General features: G+C 56.1%; 1 protein-coding gene across 4 annotated transcripts; it reads right to left on the reverse strand.

Moving 5' to 3' along the window:
• Positions 1 to 287: 287 nt before the first annotated feature.
• Positions 288 to 7,778, reverse strand: LOC150020459 (rab-like protein 2A). Of its 4 annotated transcripts, none has more exons than XM_090267223.1 (8): positions 7,601 to 7,778; positions 5,341 to 5,370; positions 4,266 to 4,345; positions 3,657 to 3,736; positions 1,568 to 1,679; positions 1,241 to 1,338; positions 816 to 899; positions 288 to 654 (listed from the first exon to the last, which is right to left on the reverse strand). In XM_090267223.1, exons 1-8 carry the CDS (start codon positions 7,705 to 7,707, stop codon positions 568 to 570), a joined length of 678 nt encoding a protein of 225 aa, XP_090123349.1. In that variant the 5' UTR covers positions 7,708 to 7,778; the 3' UTR covers positions 288 to 567. The 4 variants fall into 4 exon arrangements, with proteins under 4 accessions (XP_090123349.1, XP_090123346.1, XP_090123348.1 ...); XM_090267220.1 differs by having other exon boundaries at positions 1,241 to 1,335; positions 7,601 to 7,777; XM_090267222.1 differs by having other exon boundaries at positions 816 to 857; positions 7,601 to 7,777.
• Between the last annotated feature and the right edge of the window lie 13,223 nt (positions 7,779 to 21,001).

The following is a 21,001-nucleotide window of genomic DNA, read 5'->3' on the forward strand; positions in this document are numbered from 1 at the left end:
CACGGCATTTGTGTACCGTGGGCACACCTGTCCCCTGCTTGCCGGACGGGGATGGCACACCTGTGCCTGTGACCTTGGCTACACGCCAATGGTCTGGCTGTCCCTAGAAGAGCTCCTGAAACACCTGTGGAATGAACAGCTGTCTGCTCAAACCATTCCTGAAAAGGGAAGGCTGGGAGACTGAACATGAGCAAGGATGGAGCCCCCACATTCTGCAGGGAAGGGAGAGGGACAGTCAGGGTTAGAAGTCATGCCCTTGACAGACATGCAATGAACAGGCCCTGAGGTCAGTTCTGGGAGACAAAAAAGCAACCCAAGTTTCCTTTTATTTAAGACACACCAAGCACACTTCCTGATGCTCCCCTGTCCAACCTGGGGCAAGGGGCACGATCCTCCCTTCTGCCTCAGGGTCTGGGGTGGACTCTTCCATGTGTCAAGGGTGCTTGCTGGGGCTGGTCCATCCCTTGCCTGAAGTACGGGAAGGGCTGGCCGCGGAAGGGTGGGGTGTCCTGGGAAAGCTGGGGGGTTGCCAGGGCTGCGGAGAGAGAGAGGGCCTCCTTCTGGGACTCAGGAGGGAGCCGGGCTCTCGGTGCAGCCACACTGCTCTTGCTCTTGGTCTGGCTGACCCTCCTCCTCCTGCTCCAAATCGAAGTTCTGTGGACAAGGCTGCAGGTGAGGTCCCACCAGCAACACCTCCAGGGACAGGGCACCCGCCTGCAGGTGCTGCCTGCCAGAGCCACTGTCCTGGCCTATGTTCTGCACCCTCCAAAGAGAAGCCACTTCTGTGTTCCACCCAACATTTGCGCCTGACCTACCTCCAGCTCCTGCAAAACCTCGTCCATGAAGTCCCGGGAGTTCTGTTTGTAAGACACAGCCAAGCGAATCGCATCATTGAAGAGCTGGGGGGAGGTGGGGACAGAAGGAAACCGCAGCTGTGGGTGCCAGGGACCCGGGCTCTGCCTGCTGCGGACCCACTGGCACCAGCCTAAGTCCACACGACACTGCACCCCTAAAACCAGCAAGGCCACCCCTCAACTCACCTTCCCAGCGCCCTGACTTCACGCTTGGTCCATGGGCCCATCACCACCTCTACCAATAGTTCCAGGGACCCCTGCCTGTCACCGGCCCCGCCACGGCCCCTGTGTCCACGGCACTGCAGTCAGCCCTGCCCTTGGGAGCTTTCCTGGCCCCTTCAACACGTGGTCCCCACCTCTCCGGGATGCCTCTGCCATCTCTGTACCTTCACAACATTGGTGCCGTCAGCAGCTGAGACAAAGTACAGGGGCAGGGAGAACTTCTTGGCAAAACTGAAGCTTTTTTGGGTCATCTTTATGTCTGCTGCAGAGAGAAGGTAGGACATCAGACTGTCCGTCAAGGGGGAGAGAGTGGCTGGCAGGCGGGGTACTGGGCCCCCTTCCAGCGAGTGGGGTCTTTACTGGGAAGGAGGCGATAGCATGCGACTGAGGGCTGTTTTTCGGGGTGGAGGAGGAACAGTGGAGGTGCATGGCCCCAGAAATCAGGAGGTAATGTGTGGTGGGCCCCCCAGGAACTGCAGGGAGGGCCCCACCGTCGATTTTATTGGCCACCAAAACGCAGGGGACTTCGGGCCGGAACTCCCGAAGCTCCGTGTACCAGGTGCTCAGGTTCTTGTAGGTGACTCTCCTCTGCACATCAAACACCTGCAAGGAGCAGAGGAAGGCAGCTCGGTGAGCCAGGGTCTCCGCACGCCACCCAGGTGACTCGAGCACACACAGGCAGGTGCGCGTGGGAGCCCGTGCCAGGCTTGGGGGCCCAGAGTGGGCCCTGCTCTGAGGGGTAGCTGCCCTGACAAGAGGTGGCCCTGTGCTTGCCCTTCTCAGGAAAGCCTCCCCGAACCTCCTGTTCCAAGAGTGGGTTCAGATGTCTGCATTTATTTTTCTTGTCCGCTAATTTTATGTACCTATTTTAACTAAGCTGTATCACCCTACTGATCGGTTTTTACAAACTGTAAGGTTTTTAGCCTATTTTTATTGCTTAAACTATTGTAAATTCCTTTGTAATAATTTTAAGTTTCAAGAATTACCATTTAGTTACTATTATTTACTTTTAATTCTAAACTTTTAATCTTCTGTTCAGTTTGTATTTTAAACTTTTTTATTAAAAGTTTTATTTATTTTCAGAGGGCAAGGATGGAAAAATAAGAGGGAGAGAAACATCACTGTGTGGCTGCCTCTCACACGCCCCCAACTGGGGACCCAGCCCACAACCCAGGCCTGTGCCCTGACTGGGACCTGAACCAGCGAAATTTCAGTCTGCAGGCCAGCACTCAATCCACTGAGCCACATCAGCCAGGGCTGTATTTTAAACTTCTTAAAAGTCGCCTTATATTTTATGATTTTATAACTTACAAGGTTATTAACTTTTTGAAAGTTGTGGTTTCACCTGCTTTAAAATGCCAGCAGGCCCTGGAGCCTCGAGTTGCTGCTGCACAGACCCCTAGCCCCTCCCGCAGCTCAAGGCCATCCTCCTCCTCCCCAGCTGTCCTCTGGAATAAGCTCGACAGTGGACTGCGGTGACAAGTCTGTCACCTGCCATTAGTTCTCTATCACCTGGCCCTCCTTGGGAGCAGCACAGACCAGCCCCAGGCCCTGCGTGCAGGCAGCGGCTGTGTGTAAGCAGCCAGCACATCCCGGGTAGCAGGGCCCCCCCCCGGAAGGCTCCTCCATGGTCCCCCACAAGCGCAATGCCAACAAACGACCGGGTAGTCTTGGATTCCCAATAGACTCCTTACAAAGCATTCCTGTAATAAAACTCCTGGAATCTGCTTTGCACCAGGCTGCCTCCCCTGATGACTGCCCAGCAGTCACGCTGTGCCCAGGTGTGGCTTCTGGAGCCCCCTCTGCTTGTCGTGAGAGCTGTGGAGCATGATCGGAGTCCCTCGTGCTCATCGGAAGGCAGGTGCTTTCCACCTGCCAAGCCCCGTGCCGCACGCTGCGGCACCCTCAGCCTTAGAAGAGGGCCCAGAGGAGCCCCTGGAGATGCGTCACGGGGCAGGAGGAGGCCAGTCCCAGAGGAAGAGCGGAGTGAGCACACGGAACCGCAGGCAAGCGCAGAGCTGACACAGGATGGCTGGGACCCCTTCCCCACTCTCAAGGCCCCAGATGTTGGCAGTGTCGTGACTTCCGGCAGGACACTGCCCTCATTGCCTTACCTGGTCCCCCTCTCTGGTTTGTCCCCTTACAGGCACTAGTTAAAATTCTGGAGAATGTCAAGGGCTGTGGTGCTTAGGGACAGTAGATCCTGAGAGTGGAGCCTGGAGTTCAGGGGCAGGTCCTAAAGGACACAGGTTGACAGCAGTCTTCTCCCCTGTCCTGGCTCTTCCCACAGCCGAGTCTCAAGTCCTGTTGTGACACTATCACCCCAGCTGTGGGGTGCACCACGGGAGATGGCTCTAGACAGCAAGATGACAGCTGAGAGGGAGCAGGAGGGGCCGGTTTGGGAGGGGAAGTCCCTTGAGAACCGCAGGGCCCTCTCAGCCCGTGTCTGCCCCAAGTGAGCATCACCCAGTGACTGTCATGGGAGGCACGGGAGCCCCCTCAGTACTACTGCGCCCCTCGTCCCCTGACCCCTCAGGCCGGGCTTGCCGGGGCCTCTGCCGCCCCCAGCCATTCTCGTACCATGATGCAGGCGTGGGCCTTGTGGTAGTAGGAGGCGTGCATGCTCTGGAACCGCTCCTGGCCTGCCGTGTCCCAGAAGTCTGCAACGTGAATATAGCTCTGCCTGCCTGATGGGGCTGGAGGGCAGATACTCTGCATCCCCCACAGGTGTCTGTGCAGGGGCATGGGGACACGGGACCACACAGCGTGCAGGTGTGTGTCATCAGGACCCTGGGAGGCCTGTGTACCCATGTGCACGAGGCAGGTGAGAGGACATGGGCCCAGAGGACCGAGAATGCAGACGGGAAGCCTGAGAGGGAGAAGGCTCCATTCCACAGGGTGCAGGGCCCTCCAAGGCCAAAACTAGGCTGACTTCCCATGTGGGGACTGCAGATGGTGACCAGGGTGGGCACAGGGGATGTCAGCTCACGGACAGTCGGAATCCGTGTGGAAGGTGATACTCAGACCACGTTTGCTGCCCGTGGACACTGGCTCGCTCGGAGCGCCAGGTTGGAGCACTGGGCATGAGACCTGCGTGCTCCCTCCCCCGCCAGGCCCTCCCTCCCTTCCCCCCTTCCCTGCCTGCCCTCCGCCCCCCAAGCATTGGAGGAACTGGCCTGCTCTGCTCACCCACAAGCACAGTCTTGCCGTCCACTGTGGCTGTGTGCTTGTACAGGGTCAGGGCGTACGTGGACAGCTGCTGGGGCCGACTGCCATCAGGTTAAGGAGCGAAGATGAACAAAAAGGGAGGGAAGGAAGGCGGGGGGCGGGTGCTGGTGTGCCGGATGGGCCCCTTCTCTCCTTTTTGGCGTCACTTTGATTTTAAAGTGAATGAACATTGTAACGGGATCAGCCTCAGATGTTGCTGCACCAGCTCTCTGGAAGGCAAGGGGCAGGAGAGGCTGGCGGTGTCCTGACCATCGAGGTCTGAGGGGACCCCTGGAACAGAATTTCACAGACCAGCCGCTGTCACATGGTTGGAAAAGGCCACTTGAGCAACATGAGCGCTCCTGGGAAGGAAGCCTCCAGAAGCCAGGCAGCTGACCTGCTGTGACTGCAGTTTGCCTGCGTGTGAAACCCCAACAGAACTCCTGGGGACGGCCCCACCTGACGCTGCCAGATGCTGGGCGGTGGACCCTGCAAAGCTGGGACACGTAGGTGTGTGTGGTGGGAGACCTGACGGAAGGCGAGGCAGGACACACTGCGGCTCCCGGGGCTCCCGGCCCTTCTCGCTCTGCTCTCGGTAGGCTCACTGGGAAGCTGGTAAACCACCCTAGTGCCCGGCAGGCCTCAGTCTGAACCCACAGGACATGACTACTCATGGGAAGAGGAGGGCTGCAGCTCCTATCTTAGAAAGCTCTTTCACAGCAGAGAATTTTTAAGTATTAGAGAGCCCAGGCTTTGTGGTCAGAGAGGTAAAGGGACTTGCACAAGAATCCCAGCATCTGACCAGGTACTGCAGCCATCCCGGCGCCCTACTGATAGAAGGTGGATCCAAACGGGAGTCAGCTCTGAGCACTCAGCCTCAAACGCACGTGGTGCCACCTGGGTCCGGAGAAGCCAGCGGGAGTGAAGCCTGTGCCCTCTCCCAGCCGTCCCTCGTCGCCGGACCCGGGGCGGGGGAGTGTGGGGGGGAGGCAGTAGGCGGGCTGTCCAGAGGGTGGGGAAGGCACAGGACAGGAGCACATCAATCCTGGAAGGATACAATCCATCCATGAGGAACCTCTCCATGAGCCTGTAAGGAGACCGTGTAGGTGGTCAGGCGCAGCCCCCAGGCCCCCTAGCTGAAGTCCCCTGTGTCCCCCCCATTCGCTCCACAGCCACACAGGACCTCCCTCTTCCCGACTGCTCTGAAGGTCCTGGCTCCTCAGCAGCTCACCACCAGCATGAGCGGAAGAAATAAAGGCCCGTGTCTGAGCTCTGCTGTGTGTCTACACTGCAGATCCGTGTGAACCGTAATACACTCAATAGATCCGAAACCGTGTGCGTAACCGGCTGCCCTGATCCTGCCCCTGGGTGATCCCGTTAGTGCCGTCAGCCCAGCTCCAGGCCTGGAGCCCGGGACTCACCACGACTAGTTCTTAGAACAAAACAGCTCCCTGTGCACTGGCCGTGCGATGCCCTGGGGTCCCACTGCCTGCTCCTCTGCGCACCATGGGCACCAGTCACCCTGCTCTGTGCACGGGACACGCAGGCTGGGGGCCTGTGCCCTCCTCCTGAAAGCCGATCCCCCAGCATCCTGCGGGTCTTCCTGGGCCTGGGTCAAGTGTCACCTGAGCCATGAGCCCCTCCCCAATGATCTCATGACCAGCAGGCAAGCTCTCTGTCACCGTGTCCTGATGGTCGCTCTGCAGGTGGCACCAGCTGAAACAGAAGTCTCTCACTTACTGGCACTCTTTCTCAGCTAGAGTAGAAAGTTCAGGAAAACAATTTTTGAAAGTTTAGCTTATTACTGCATCCCAGGCCCAGGTCAACAACATGAAGACTATAACCATCATCTGGACAACAAAGAAAAACTGCAGCCACCCCTTCCTCTTGGTGAGCAAAGGCTGAGTGAGGACCTGGACTTCTAGGCTTCAAGACAGTGACGAGGCTCCCAGCAGCATTCCTAAGCAGGGCAGGGGACCAACCAGGCCGAGCAGGGGGCAGCTCCTCCCCCACAGATGGCAGCGGGGCTCCTTCCCCCCACGGCATCCGACAGCCGCCAGACGTGGTGGGTGCATGTGTTGCGGCCCCGTCCGCAGCTGGAGCAGCACCGCGGGGAGCCACCTCAGACGCTTAATTGGCATGACATTCAGAACGTCCAAGTTCCGGCAGAACATCACTCCTCGTACCGAGACCCAGCAAGGCCCCCGCCAGGATGCGCAGAGACACCCCGCAGATGCCAGCACTGACGATCCAGATCTTAGGCGGCTGCTGAGGCCACTAAAGCAGCTTCAGAGAACGCGCCCCCGAGAAGGACAGCTGCACTTGAAGTAAATGAAAATATACGGTCTCAACAACGGACTATTTTTCAGCACAGACACGGAAGACATAAATAAGGACCCCATGATAGGAAGAATTAACACCCTTAAAATGTACATTGTCAGCCATGGATCCAGTGCATTTCCTGTGAAAATGCCAAGGGCAACAGAAGAAAAGTTAAACAAACGGGGCCACATCAGACCAGACCAGAGCTGCACTGGGTGCTGCAGGTGTGAATTCATGAAGCCGGCCTGCACCCAGCAAAGCCTTAGGGAATCATTCACAGCCCCTGGCGTCCAAGGACATGTCAGCGGAAGACGAAGGTGGAGAACAATCGTTCTGGAGCCCCTGGGTGGGAAGACTACACCAGACACCTGGCTGGGGCAAGTCCCCCTCATCCTTTGAGGGCAGAAATGGGCACGTGCCCTTGATAGCCCAAGACAGTGTGCAGTAGGACCACAGGTCCTGGAGACAGGCGGCCAGCACTGCAGGGCCCCCGTTCAACCCCCAGCCTGCGGAGCGCACACCTGTGCAGGCAGGTACCAACGCCAGCTAAAAGAATAAACCAGTCTTTGTGCTGAGGATGACCAGTCTTCATTTCTATCAACTCTTCTCGATCTCAGTCAGTCCCTCTAGGAACAAGCATTTTCCACCGTTACTCGGTCTGTCACTGGCTGGGCCACTCACACCTGTCACACGTTCCTCTCAGCCTTCCCACTGCCTCCAGCTTCAGTCTCTCGGTTCACAACCACATACTGGCCTCGCCTCCCGCCCTGGACGGCTTCAGTGGTCTCCAGGGCGACCTGCCCACACGGTCTGCCCAGGCTCACATGGGTGCTGATGGGACCCCTGCTCCCCATCATTGTCACAGTGCACACCTGGGCTCCAGCATGACAACCCTCGTGGCTCCCAGAGAAGCCGTGCCCCTGTCCCCGCGGGACTTGGCCAATGGCCTAGACCCACCGTGGGCCTGGTCTTTCTTCCCCTGTCTCCCAACATACTTGGACTTGCCCACGGCGCTGTCCCCCAGGCAGATGATCTTCACATTGTCCTCAGCATCATATTTCTCTTGGTCCAGCTCACAGCCTTTGGCTTTGTCCCCGGCCATCAGCTCCTGGGCCAGCTCAGGGGAGGGGGCTCTTGTCTGTATGGACAGGGCAGAGAAGGGGCGGATGACGGGGCTCAAGGATACACTGAAATCCCTCTCTAGTCACCACTGCCTGGCTGCCACCTGCTGAACCGCGAGCCAAGATCCTCTCGGGGTGCTTTACTCTGTCACCTGCTTCCTCCAGCCACGCTCAGTACCCCCGTGCCCGCTGCCACGGGGAGACACTGCGAGCTGCACACACAAAAGGGTTCTCACTTGTAAAACGATGGCCACGGCGTATGATTGATGAGAGACGCTGTCTGACAGAGACGCAGTGCTCTGCAAGCCTGAACTGTCACCGCTGAGGGACAACGACAGTCCTCCGGACCCCGTCTCAGGCCCCTCGCCCCCCTTCCATCGACACGGGCCTGCTCAAACCCATTTCCAGGGTTTTCAATCTGGACTCGTTTCAAGCGTCTCCTGAAGGCTGAAGCCAGTGGCGCCTCCACTACGACCCTTTCTCTCCGGGCCACACTCGGGTGCGCCACCGCCGGCCAGAGCTGAGCTGGGGCTGCGCCGCAGGCACGCGGTGCGCGTGAAACCCAAGCCCTGAGTCCCGCGCCCGCACCTCCCCTGCCGCGTGGACACGGGGCAAGACGCCCGGTCCTCACGCCAGTCCCTCTGCAAACGTTACCGCGCACGGGCTGCGTCTCGCCGCTGGCAGCGCCGGCGCGAGAGGACCTGAGACACGGCGGCTGCGCCCGCGACGGGGTCGCTCAGGGCCGCGGCTCCCGGACGGCGCCCCGCGAGGCTCTCGCCTCGGCTCCGGCAGCGGCTCGGCCTGGCTAACCCGGGGCGCCCCGCCCTCGCCCCCGCAGCCCCCCGGCAGCCAAACCAGGCGCGAGGCTCGAGCACCGGCAGTGGCTGGTCGCTGCTCTCATTCAACAAACCCTTCGGGGCAGCGAAGAAGTCTGGGGCCCGCCGCCCGGTGCCGGCGCAGCGCCCGCGGCCCCGCCCTCCCGGCGGCGGCGTCCTCTCGGGCTGGGCTGCGCACCAGGGACGCCGAGGCCGCCCCCGCTGGGACCCGCCCGCGCCGAACCGCGAGGCTTCCGCAGCGCGGCGCTCCGCTCCCCGCGAGGCTGCGTCCCCGTAGCTGCTACGCAACCGCGCGAGGACCTGACGCGGGCTGGCCGGCCAAAGGCCTGAAGGACCCCGCGGGGCGCGCCTGGCTTCGCGGTGCCGGCGGGAAGGCGGGGGCCTGCGGGGGCCCTGAGCAGCGGGAGTCCGGGGGGCGGCCGGGACTGAGTCAGGGCTCCGGTGCTGCGGGCCTCGCGGGGTGGGGAGACAGCGGGCCTCAGACGTGGGGGCGCATGACTGGCTGTTGCCAAACAGCAGTTGGGGTCCCGCGGTCCCACGCCACCCTCTAGGCAGAATTCCAGAGGCAAAGATTTGGTGATCAAGAAAGGAGTCTTTATTCAAAAGCTTCATAATTTTGAATAACAGCTTTCCACATGCATCAGTCACTTAAGCCTATCAATTAAGGCTGAACTCTTGACCCCCGAGGGCTCCTATCACTCCCTGTTAGTTTCTGTAGGGTTGGTTTACAAACAAAAACAGCATAGGGCACAAATGCTACACAATTTCGGAAGAATGGCAGGCTTCTGCCGTAGAGCCGGTCCCCTCTGATACACCCAGAGAGGAAACCCGCCGCCCTCTGCCAGGCCAGCCCTGTTACGGAGCCCCCGGGCTGCCCCCACTGAAGACAAACCCACGGGCTCTTTAGTCAGGGGCCCGATTGCCCACCGCCAAAATTATAACTCTCAATACCAGAGTTTAGCGAAAAGAAAAAGAATAGTTTATTTAAGTTATATAGATTTATTTATTTGCGGATTTCTGTTGTTAAGTCTTATGTTCTTTAAAACACCAATAAACACATATCCTTGCCTCCCCACCTTCCAGACCAGGCTAGTTTTAGGAAAGTCAGAGAAACCGTTTCCCTACTTTCCAAACACAGTTCAGCTTTACCAGTAGCTGTCAATCATTCAATTCTGATTGGGGAGACCTTGTCTGTGTTATGGGGCCCATCAGCTTTTAATCCAGAACCTCGTGGATTCTCAGCCTCCTTGTGAACTGCATGGTTAGTCCTTTTGTAATCCACACAGTCAGCCCCAGCCTCAGTCAAATGCACATAGTCAGCCTCAGCCTCAGTTAAATCCGCACAGTCAGCCTGGCTAAAATGTCTGCTGCTTATTTTTAAATCCCTGACTACGTCCTCTGATTCAGTGGGTGCGGTAACCAGTTCTGACCATTCACAGAACCTCACGTAGGCTCTGTGTGCTTTCTCCACACCGCCCCTTGGTCCAAGTCCCCTCCCATCTACCCGAGGCTTTGGATGCATTAAAGCCATTTTGCATAAAAAAGACACTAGCCACCAGCCTCAGGCATGTGGAGGCATTCTAAAAGCTGCTTCCTTCTCCCCATCACCCACCCGCAAACTCTGGGGTATTTTGGACTCCCCTGTTTCTGTAACAGCCCGACCCTAGGCTGTGCCCAGAGCTCCTTCGAGAACACCGTCTGCTGGGAAATGCTGGCAGCTGCAGCGCCATCACCCAGGGAGCCAGAGAGAGCCAGCGATCCCCGAGGATACTGGAGGCTGCTTTTATTTCAGATCTTCTCGCCTATAACTCTGGAGGCTTCAGCTTCTCAGCCAATCCGGGCCTACTCTGTTTACTGTCGCCTCGACAACCTCCTCCTAAGCTCTTCCCACTTCTCGGAGAGATCTTATCAGATCTCTCTGTTCCATGATGATTTCTAAAGTTTGCAATTCTCTGATGGGGTGAATTTGAGCTAACCTCTCTATCTGTGGATCTTTGTTGTTAACCAAGAATCGAGACAGCCATGACCAAGCCAGAATTAGCAGGGAGCCTAACACTCGGTACAGCTCGCAGCTCACCTGTGGCTCAGGTGCATGCTTCTGCATCAGAGCAGGTGTGTGCCAGACTAGCTGATCCTCCCAGGGCTCGAGGCTACAGCCGAGAGCAAAGCAGAGCTCCCCTCCTGGAGTTCACCACCCAGTGGGGCAGACAGGTGCAAACCAAGTCCTGCACTAACAACGTTCCAGAAGAGGGAAACAGTATTTGAAGAGATAATAATGAGACTTCTACCCCAAAAACATGCAAATCTGATCCCAAGCAGAAAAAAGGACATCACATTTACACAAACCATAATAAATTTGTTGAACTCCAAAACAAATGAGAAGATGTTAAAACAGCAAAAGAAGAAGATAATTATTAAATGAGCCAAACTATATGCACAGCTGTCTCACTGGTATAAATAGTGAAAGACAGGACACCAGGAAATGCTCTCTTTGAAGAACTGAGACGTTGTGAACATGGAACTGTGGGGAGCAAAGCACGGAACAAGAATATGGAGAGTCTGCTGTGACCAAGCGCCGGGAGCTCTGGATGCCAGAACACAGCCGATACGTCATGGTTGTGACAAGGTGGACAAAGGCAAGTGAGAGTTGGGATCAGGTTGAGCGGTAAGAGGTAGGTTGGGGTTACTGTCAGGGTTGGGCCAGGACTGGGGCTAATGAGTTAGGAGTCACATGAAGACGCAATGTTTAGGACTAGGCTTAGTTTTAATTTTAGAGGTTAGGTTTGCAGGTTACAGATTATGATTCTGAGATTGAGGTCTGGTATTTGTGGTTAGGGTAATGGAATAGGTGAATGTGAAGGCTAGGGGTTAGGTTTAGGGTTAAGTTTTATTTATTTATTTGTTTGTTTTAAAGGTCTTATTTCTTTTTACAGAGGGGAAAGGAGGGAGAAAGAGAGGGAGAGAAACATCAGTCAGTTGCTTCTCTCTTGTCCCCAGGTGGGGGACTTGCCTGCAACCCAGGCATCATGTGCCCTGACCTGTGACCTTTTGGTTTGCAGTTCAGTGCTCAATCCACTAAACCACACCACCAAGGGCCAGGGTTCAGTTTTAATTTAGGATTAGAGAGTCTGAGGTTAGGGTTAGTGCTAGGTCTACGGGTGAGGGTGGGATGAGAGGTAGGGGGTGGAGTTAGGGTTTGGGTTTGAGAGGGTAAGGATCAGGGCAAGGGTCAAGGTTGAGTTTAAGGGTCTGGGTCTGGGTTAGGGTCAGAACCAGTAATTTAGAGTCAGGATCAGGTGTTAAGGGTTAGGGGTTAAGGTTAGAGTTAGGGGTTAGGTGTGGAGCTGTGTGAGGAAAGGTGAGCGGTGAGAGTGAGGACAGGTGCATAAAGACGGGGAGAAGCCCGCCTCGGCACCCGTCAGCAGGGCAGCCTTGGCGCCCACCGAGGGGCTGGATGTTGATGGTGGGATTTCAATGGCACGCCCGAACTGGTGACCGCACGCTGAGCCATGACCACATGCCGCAAGGCCCCTGATGTCAGCAGACCCTGGTCAGGTGGAGGCCTCATGCCGAGGCTACCACATGTGGCATCTGTGGATGTGGTTGCTCCCAGAACTCTAGTTCCAGTGACGTCTAATGTAACGCAACCCACAGCACCCGCACAAAGTGCCCTTTCTCCATCACTTGGTCCCAGCTGTTTCAAGCTGCCACACGTGTCCCTCACAGGAGTGCCCAGGACGGTGCATCCCGGACGGCACTTCCACAGAGGGCCACGCAGGTGCCAATGAGGACAGAGGGTGGCCTCTGCATCACAACCCAACCCTCAGGCCCACCTCACCCTCCACACCTGCCCCGTGGTGTGAATACAGCTTTGTAGTCTGACCCAACTTTCAACCCAAACCTGCAACAGCTGTGGGATTCCTCTATTTGTCCAGGAGACTGTGTGTGCATGCTCGTCTGGCCCATTTAGACCCGGGTCTTGATTTTGAACTATGTTAGAATCAGTCTTCAGTTTAAATACGTGTAAAATGCAGTTAACAAATGCCCTTGCCCCATCATGTAGCAAATGGGAGCAACAGGCAAGTGAAAGCCTTAAAATAGGAATTGTATCAAAGTGAGCATATTACCTAGTCTGGATTCTCTCTCTCTCTCTCTCTCTCTCTCTCTCTCTCTCTCTCTCTCTCTCTCTCTCTCTCTCTCTCTCTCGATTCTAATGATAATGCAGAGTAGGCACAGCCCTTAAGCCAGGAAAAGGTGGTCTTTGCTGACACGTTGTGGGCATTTTGGGAACAATACCTCATGATACCTCTGACGCCATATAGTGAGCAGGCGTGAATAACAAGCACCTCAGTGCATGTCACATAAACTCACTGCTGCCATTTAGTGCACATCTTGGAAATAACACGAGTTTTCCCTGGAGCTGACAAGATAAAGTTTCTCTACCGCCACCCCACGTGCAACTAGTAAATAACAAGTGATGCCACATCAAAGTAAAAATGTGTTCTCTGTTAACATCCAGGATGCATCTCGCAATGACCTCGGCGGAGCTCAGTAGGAAACGCTCTGCTCTGCTGCCATCTGTGGACAAACTGGGACCAACATCTGGGTGGAGGGAATCGGAAAACACCCTTTCTGTGCGGCCATCTCGTGTGCGGAGAGTGAACACCTGAGTGTGTGTCATCGCAAAGCTGTTCTCTGCTGGAATCTAGGTGCATCCTAGACCCGAGCGGGCTCAGGAGGACGAGCTCTTGTCTGCTGCCATCTAGTGTTCCCCTAGGGAATAACGCCCGAGTGCAGGCCACCAAGAACAGCACGTCTATGTTACCACCTGGTGGGCCTGCGGTCACCCCCCGAGGCTTGCCGGGTTCCACCCCCCTGGGGTTTGCACCTCAGCCCTGGTCCCACATCACGCGTTTGCATCGAGGTGACCCAGCAGCATCTTGACCCTGCAGTCACCCCGATTCCCACACTGCAGGCCCTTGACTCTGAGCTTCACCTCCCTCCTGTTCACGGCCCCTCCCTCCGTGGACCCGGGAACTTCCTGGGGTGCAGGTGGCATGAAGCTCTTCATTTCTGCTCCTTTCTGTTTAGTTTTGAAAGTCGCCTGGTCTCACCACCACACCACCGTAGACTAACTAAGCCAGACAAGCTGCTTTATTTTTCTTTTGGGGGCCGCCCCTGAAACCACTGTTCAGTAAACACACGGGCGTTACTCCGTGTCAGACCCTGCATGTGGCCCCCGTCCCCAGCCACGGGAGGTTCTCGTCCCTAATCCCCTTCTCGCACGCCAGCAGCGCTCAGCCTCGTCACTGCACCCGTGACCTAGGAATCTGCGTTTCCTCAGTGACTCCTGACAGCAGCATCCTTTCATGGGCTTATTAGCCATTTGAATACCTTTCTTTTTGCAATGTCCTCAGTCTAGGGAAGTGTTCTTTGTAGTCTTCAAAACCGTGTGTGCTCTGCAATTTGGGGTGAAATGTTCTGTCAATGGTAGTCGGTCCAGGGGGTTGATAGTGCTGTTTGTCTCCTAAATCCGTCTTATTGTTGGCTAGTCTGTCCCCCCTTCCCTCTGTGCACAAGAATGATACCGTTGAAGGATTTCCTGAAATGTGCTTCTGACCCCATTGCATCTAAATCATGGGCCCTGCCCACTCGTGAGTGACAAATGGACTTTATTGGGCACGGAGCATGTTCCAGAGAGTGGGGGCTTCCGGGACCCAGGACTGTGGCCACTTCAGTACCGGTCTCAGCGTCCAGACCTGGTTGGTGCATGCTGGCCCCCCAAAACCTCACTGGAGTGCTGGCGAGCTTCCCAGTTGAGAAGAACCTGCAGCGCTCTATTGGACAAGAGCCAAGAGCCCCTCCGAGGGAAGGCCCTTGCTCCCTGGCGTCCCTGGGAGCCCTTGGAAGGCAGGGGGCCTGACGCTAACACCCACTGGCTTCCTGGCACCAGATGCTGCTCTCAGTTAGACCCGGCGACAGCTCTGGGAGGTGGGCTCCGTTGTTACCATCATTTTACAGAAGAGGAGGTACACACAGACCTATCCAGCAGCCCATGGCTACACAGCAGGGGTGGCAGAGCCAGACTCAGTCTCTGGAAGTCTGGCCATGTCTGCTGCCCTAGATGTTGCTTTTGCTCCTTCAGAGCCAAGAAGTCAGGGTGGGGCTGGACCCTGGTCTTCCTTTCACTGGGCAGGTCACCTCTCAGCCTTGTTCTCCTCACCTGCAAAGTCAGGTTTGTGGTCCAGGGGATGGGGGGTAGCGGCTGTGATCCCTTGTGAAATCACGTTTGTGAGCTTGACTTACAACTTCTAAGTTCTTAGACACATCGTGTTGGACCTGACAGCGTTAGGGTCAGAGCTGCCCAGCCCTGTCCTCTGGAAATGCAGCCCTGGGATTGGTACGGCCTGTCCCCTCTGCTGGAGCCCCCGCCACGTGTCTGCCTGGCCAACCCCAGTTCTCGCCACGTGTCGGCCTGGCCAACCCCAGTTCTCACCACGTGTCTGCCTGGCCAGCCCCAGTTCTCACCACGTGTCTGCCTGGCCAGCCCCAGTTCTCACCACGTGTCTGCCTGGCCAGCCCCAGTTCTCGCCACGTGTCTGCCTGGCCAGCCCCAGTTCTCGCCACGTGTCTGCCTGGCCAGCCCCAGTTCTCGCCACGTGTCTGCCTGGCCAGCCCCAGTTCTCGCCACGTGTCTGCCTGGCCAGCCCCAGTTCTCGCCACGTGTCTGCCTGGCCAGCCCCAGTTCTCCCCTCTGGTCTCAGCCCGGAGTCCTGACGCCCCCTGGGCAGACGGGGCGAACAGGGGCCTGTGCACATCCTGCCCTCCCAGCACCAGCTGGTCAGTGTGGCTGGGACAGTGCGGGCCTGGCTGGCTGTGGGAGCCGGGTGGCTCTGACCTCGGCAGCACCCCCAGAATCCCTGGATCCTGGCGCTGGGAAGGCTCAGTGAGCACGTGCAACCCGGTCATTCATTTACCCTCTTAGTCCCGCAGCTGAAGACACTCTGGCCTCTCCAACTGCATTGCCCACGAGTCACGTGGGTCCCTTTGAGGACAGGTGTTGATGCTGCGGGGCTGGGGTGGGGCTGGGACCCGTGCTGCTGGGTCAGGACCACACTCTAAGAAGCGGGGCTTGAGAGCTCACCAGCTCCCAAGGACAAGCTCCATAGATGTGCTGCCCGTAGCCAGCACTTCAGGCAAAAACTGATGACGCAGCTCTGACGCCAGACGGCAGCTGCCCCAAGGGTCGTGGGGGCGGTTCCTGAGCAAAGCCTGCACTGGGGAGAGCAGCTCGGAAACTTGGGGACACACACGAGGGGACTGGGAATCCGGGCTGCAGCTCTGTCCCTGGAGCACCCAGGCCTGCGTCTGCTCTCGGGTTCCAGGCCCGGCACAGGTGAGGTGCACCCAGAGGACACTGGGCGATGAGGCACCTTTTCCTGGGCCTCTGCCCTCGGGGGGACTGTCTGCTGTGAGAATGGGAGGCGACACCTCCTGAGAAATGGGGGCGCCACACAGAGCACCTCGCACCCGCGTCCCCTGGGCCGACGCCTCTGATGCTCCCGGCAGCCCTCGGACGTGGCACCAGGCCTCCTCTTACTGTCTCACCGGTCGGTGGGGGACCTGAGGCCCCCACAGAGGAAGTGCCCAGGTCACACGGTGTCGTAAGGCCCTGGGCAGTCCGGCTCCACAGCCCAACCTTAACCGTCAGCCTGCCCAGTGTGAGGCAGTGGGACCCTCCCGCCCCTCCCCCCACCGCCCCAGGCTCCTCTGCAGTCACAGCTGCTCTTAGTTGCTTATGTTTACCTTGCAGACAAAAAAATTGAGTCTTTCACACAGGAAACAGGAAACCACTAAAAAGGCAAAAGAAAAATAGATTTATTTGTATAAATGAACCTGTTCTCGGAAATAGAATCGAGGGCGCCCCGGAGCTCAGGCCCCTCCCACGGAGCCCTGTGCCCGTTCCAGTCCCGGGCCTTTCTCCCTCCACAGCGCATGAAAACAACAACACGCTCGAGTTCCGCGCCCCGAAACTGAGCAGCCGCTGGGGTCGCACAGGTGAACCGAGGCCTAAAATGTGAACGTGCGGCGAACGCACCGCTGTCAGTGGGCCGAGGACAGCCGCCCGCCTCGCTGTCACCGCTCCTTCCTGGAGTGCTGCTCAGTGCGGAGCAGCGCCTCTGTCGCGCCTTTCCTTAATAGGTGGTAAAGCTACAAGGGAGATACCGCGATGTTTCTTAAAGACTCTTCCTCAGAGAGGTTCGGGGGGCTGCCGTTTGGTGTCGCCGAGAGGCCTCGGGCCCCCAGGGCCCCCCTCCCAGCAGGGCTGGGCCTCACCTTGGTTCAGAAGCTCTCGCGTCATCGAAAGCCCCCCGCTGGTCCTTCTGGAAGGCACAGGGCCCCCTGTGGTCCTGGGTTCTGTGCTCAGCAGCCCACTCCAGGGACCTGTGGGAACCGAGTGAGCTAGGGGCAGTGGGAGGCGCCCAACACAAGTCTGTGGAATCAGGGACGAGGTTCTTCCGTCCGGTGTCCCACGGACCGGCCCCCTTCGGCCAGGGCCTGCCCTCTCGGAGCACGTCGGGAAAGAGCAGCGTTCACCCTGTTGATTTGTATTTATTCCTTTTCGCTGGTCTACATGAGTCATCTCTGATCAGACTGGAGCTTTCTGAGGGCAGAGGGCAGGGCTCACTGCTAGGTTCTGTGTCACTTTTGTGCATGTTTAGGAAAGTCGCCTCTGGCCAGACGCACCCCCAGCACACAGTGGGGAGCGCAGAAGGGCTCTCCGTGGGAGGACACAGACCTCCCTCCAGCACATGTCCAGAGCACACGGCCCGGAGCACTGCCCACGGGGCTCCAGCCCCTCGCCCCCCAGGGTGCTTGCATGCCCCCCCAGGACCCATCATCTTCCACATGGTGGGGACTGGGCTCCACGTGGCATGTGGACTGTGACTCCAGTGCCCAGCAAGGTCCTCTTTGCTGTGAAAGATGCCCACGAAGCCCTGGATGTCCCCCCCCTCCCCAGTCCCAGAGGTGCGGGCTCCGTGGAGGGAAAGGCATTGCGGGGTGGGCTTTGGTTGTTCTTGACTTTCACGCCGAGACGTGGCCTACGGGGAGTAGCTGCTGTGCTCAGTGAGGGACAGTTGGGCAAGAACCCTGACCGCCCCAGTCTTACACTAACCCTGCCCTTTCCTGAGGCCGGGGTGGCTGTGGGTGGGGACTTCTGCCATGAGAGGCACCCGCACCTCTGGAAGCCCTTTCCAGAAGGTCCGTCAGTGACTGGGAGCCACGGCTCCCCCACTGTCCTGAGGAAAATGGGGTGTGTGTGTGAAGGAAGAGGAGGAATTTTGACTGGAAATTCCAGCTCAGAGAGACTCCCAATGAGCCATGGGCTTGTGTGAGGTCCTTCCATCGGTTTGTGGTGTCTGGCATCAGCCAGGATGCCACACTGAGGCCCGGTCTCCCCTCAGCAGTGTCAGGACAGGAAAACCGAGTCACAAGCAAACAAGCACCCCAAGAAACAAAGCCCCTGGCTTCTCCGTGCCCTGCTAGGCCATCCTGCCTTTCTTCCATGAGGTTCTTCGAGGCTCAAAAGAGGCTGCCTGATGGCTATGAAAGGGGGCCCTGCCTCTTTCCTCTGGGCACTTCCCACTTGCCACATTGAGTTCCCTGTGTCCCGCGCCCTCTCTGCCTCTGTGGAAGGGCCGTGACATCCTGGGGTCTTCTCCCAAGAATGTGGCAGCCTTGGGAACACTGCACTCCAGGCTCTTGCAGGGGACTAGACTTTCATTCCTTCAGGAGGGCTCCACCTTCGTGAACCAATGACCTCCTAGCAGCCCCATGTCCTGACACACCACGTGCACGCTGGATTACACTCCTCGAGTGGTGTCTAGTCGAGGCCCTCAGTTCCAGCTACAGCAGGGGCCCGGCGGGCCTGCAGGCAGAGGGCTGGAGAGGGGCCTAGTCCCACTGGGAGTGTGAGAGCCTGCACCCACCAGGTCCAAACCCAGTCTTAGGCTTGCCGCTTGCAAGTATTAATCTATTTCTACCGTTTAACATTTACTTATTTTATCTCAGTGTGTCCAGTATATTGTGATAAACTGTGCTAGTGGACACGTCAGAATCAGTAGACCCTGAGGCTCCCGCTTCACGGATCCTCACTGGGGGTGCCCAGCTGGGGGAGATGAAGGCACTGGGAGGGGGCAGATCTTAGGGGAGATGCCGAACAACTCTGCCTTGTTCCTTCCCTTTCCAGAGAGAGAGAAACCCCAGAAAAATGAGATGACAATGAGCATGAGGAAGAGGTGCCTGAATGGGTAATTTACATTTCTGTTTTCCCTATTTTAGGGTTCATTTTACTAACGTGTATTTTCAATAGGAAATGCTCTGCTGTCATCTTGTTGGCAGAGTGGGAATAACATCTGGCTGGAGGGAACCAGAAAGGGCCCTTTTTGTGCTCTCATCAACTGTGCCACCAGTGAGTACCACCTGAGTGTGTCGTCATGAAAAGCAATTCTCCGAAGCCATCTGGTGTGCACCCTGTAAAGAACACCTGAGCGGAGCTCAGGGGGAAAAGCTCTTATCTTCTGCCATCTAGTGTTGAACTAGGGAATAACGGCTGCACGTCGGCCATGAATAACACTTCTCTGCTGTCACCTGGCGTGCAAACCAGCAATCACTAGTGAAGGTCATCAAAGCCTCACTGCTCTGTTGCCATCTAGTGTGCAAGCGATGAATAACACCGAGTGTACTTGATCATAAAGTTTCTCTCAGCTGCCATCTAGTGTGAATTTCATTAATATCAAATGACTTTGCCACCAAGAAAACCGGTCTTCTTTGCTGCTTAATATTGTTCGCCTTGGGAATGAATCCTGAGTGCAGGTCATAAAGAAAAGCACTTTTCTGGTGCCACCTAGTGTGGATATTAGAAATAAAAAAGTGAAGGTAACCAGGAAACACACGACTTTGCTGCAATTCGGTGTGCATCATGGCATCCAGACCCCTCAAGATAACAAAGTTACTCAGCCCTGATAGCTGACTGGCCCGTGCAGGTCTTGGGCATGTTCACTGTGCTCATCGTGGCCTGTGCCTTGACTGGAGTATTAGTGACAGTGCTCCCTGGCATCTCTGATCTACGGCTGGGTTTTGAAGCAAGAGGGTCTACAATAGGCCAAAGACTGGTCCTGTGGAATGGCTCAGTGAAAAACACTGAATACAAAGGAACATTAACCAACTGTCTCTTTAAATATGCAGAAAAGCAAACCAAAAACCATGGGGATGATACAGTCAGATGACCATTATGAAAGAAAAAAAGATAAATTGACTAAAACGTCCACAAACGTAGCTTTTCCTGTGACTTTCCAAGCCACTAACACTTAAAGAGAAGAGAATTAACTCAATTGGGACATTTTAGGTTTTCGTTCTTTAGGTTAAGAACCAGATGTCCTTGTGGACATAAACTTTAATGAAAGTATATGAACAGGTGATACAATACAGAGGCTGGTTGAACAGAAGTGACATCTGAAACCACGGCCTTAGAAGATGGACCAAGAAGCTGAAAGAAGGGTTGTTGCATTTTTAATTTTTTTATTGATTGATTTTTTTGTGAGAAACATAAATGTTTATGCATTTATTGGTTGTTTCTTGTATGTGCCCTGACCAGAGATCAAATCTGCAACCTTGGCATATGGGGACGATGCTCTAACCAACTGAGTAACACAGTCAGGACAAGAGAGATTATTTTTATTTTTATTTATTTTTTAAAATATTTTTTATTTATTTTTAGAGAGAGGGGAAGACAGGGAGAAAGAGAGGGAAAGAAACATTGCTGTACAAGAGAAACATCAATCTGGTTGCCTCTCACCTGTACCATGACAGGGGATTGAACCTGCAACCCAGGCATGTGCCCTGACTGGGACTCAAACCAGTGACCTTTTGTTTTGCTGGGTGACACTGAATCAACTGAGCCACACCGGTCAGGGCAAGAGAGGGGTGTGTGTGTGTGTGTGTGTGTGTGTGTGTGTGTGTGTGTGTGTGTGTGTGTGTGTGTGTGTGTGTGTGTGTGTGTGTGTGTGTGTGTGTGTGTGTGTGTGTGTGTGTTTAACGATAGAAAGTTAAATCAAGACCAATCCTGCCTACTGTGTGTGCACTGGTGTCGGGCAGGAAGGTGCCTGTAACAGAAGAGCAGCCTAATTCTGGGGACTAATGAGGAAAGTTTAGTTGGTGTGGCATCCAGGAAGCAGAGAACTTCAAGGAGAGGAGATGATCAGCTATAACAGCGGTTCTCAGTCTGTGGGTCACGACCCCTCTGGGGGTCAAATGACCCTTTCACAGGGGTCGCCTAAGACCATCGGAGAACACATATATAATTACATATTGTTTTTGTGATTAATCACTATGTTTTATTATGGCTGGGGGTCACAACATGAGGAAGTGTGTTAAA

This window comes from Furipterus horrens, unplaced genomic scaffold, assembly GCF_987537825.1.
Source record: "Furipterus horrens unplaced genomic scaffold, mFurHor1.1.pri manual_scaffold_2, whole genome shotgun sequence".
Taxonomy (NCBI): domain Eukaryota; kingdom Metazoa; phylum Chordata; class Mammalia; order Chiroptera; family Furipteridae; genus Furipterus; species Furipterus horrens.

Bases quoted from the DNA above. Each gene is read 5' to 3' on its own strand.
- LOC150020459 (XM_090267223.1), bottom strand. From the start codon at position 7,707: ATGGCCGGGGACAAAGCCAAAGGCTGTGAGCTGGACCAAGAGAAATAT. The intron at 5,371-7,600 runs GTATGTTGGGAG...GTCTCCTTACAG, and splicing joins AGCGCCGTGGGCAAGTCCAA to GCTCATGGAGAGGTTCCTCA. The intron at 4,346-5,340 runs GTATCCTTCCAG...ACCTGATGGCAG, and splicing joins AGGTTCCTCATGGATGGATT to TCGGCCCCAGCAGCTGTCCA.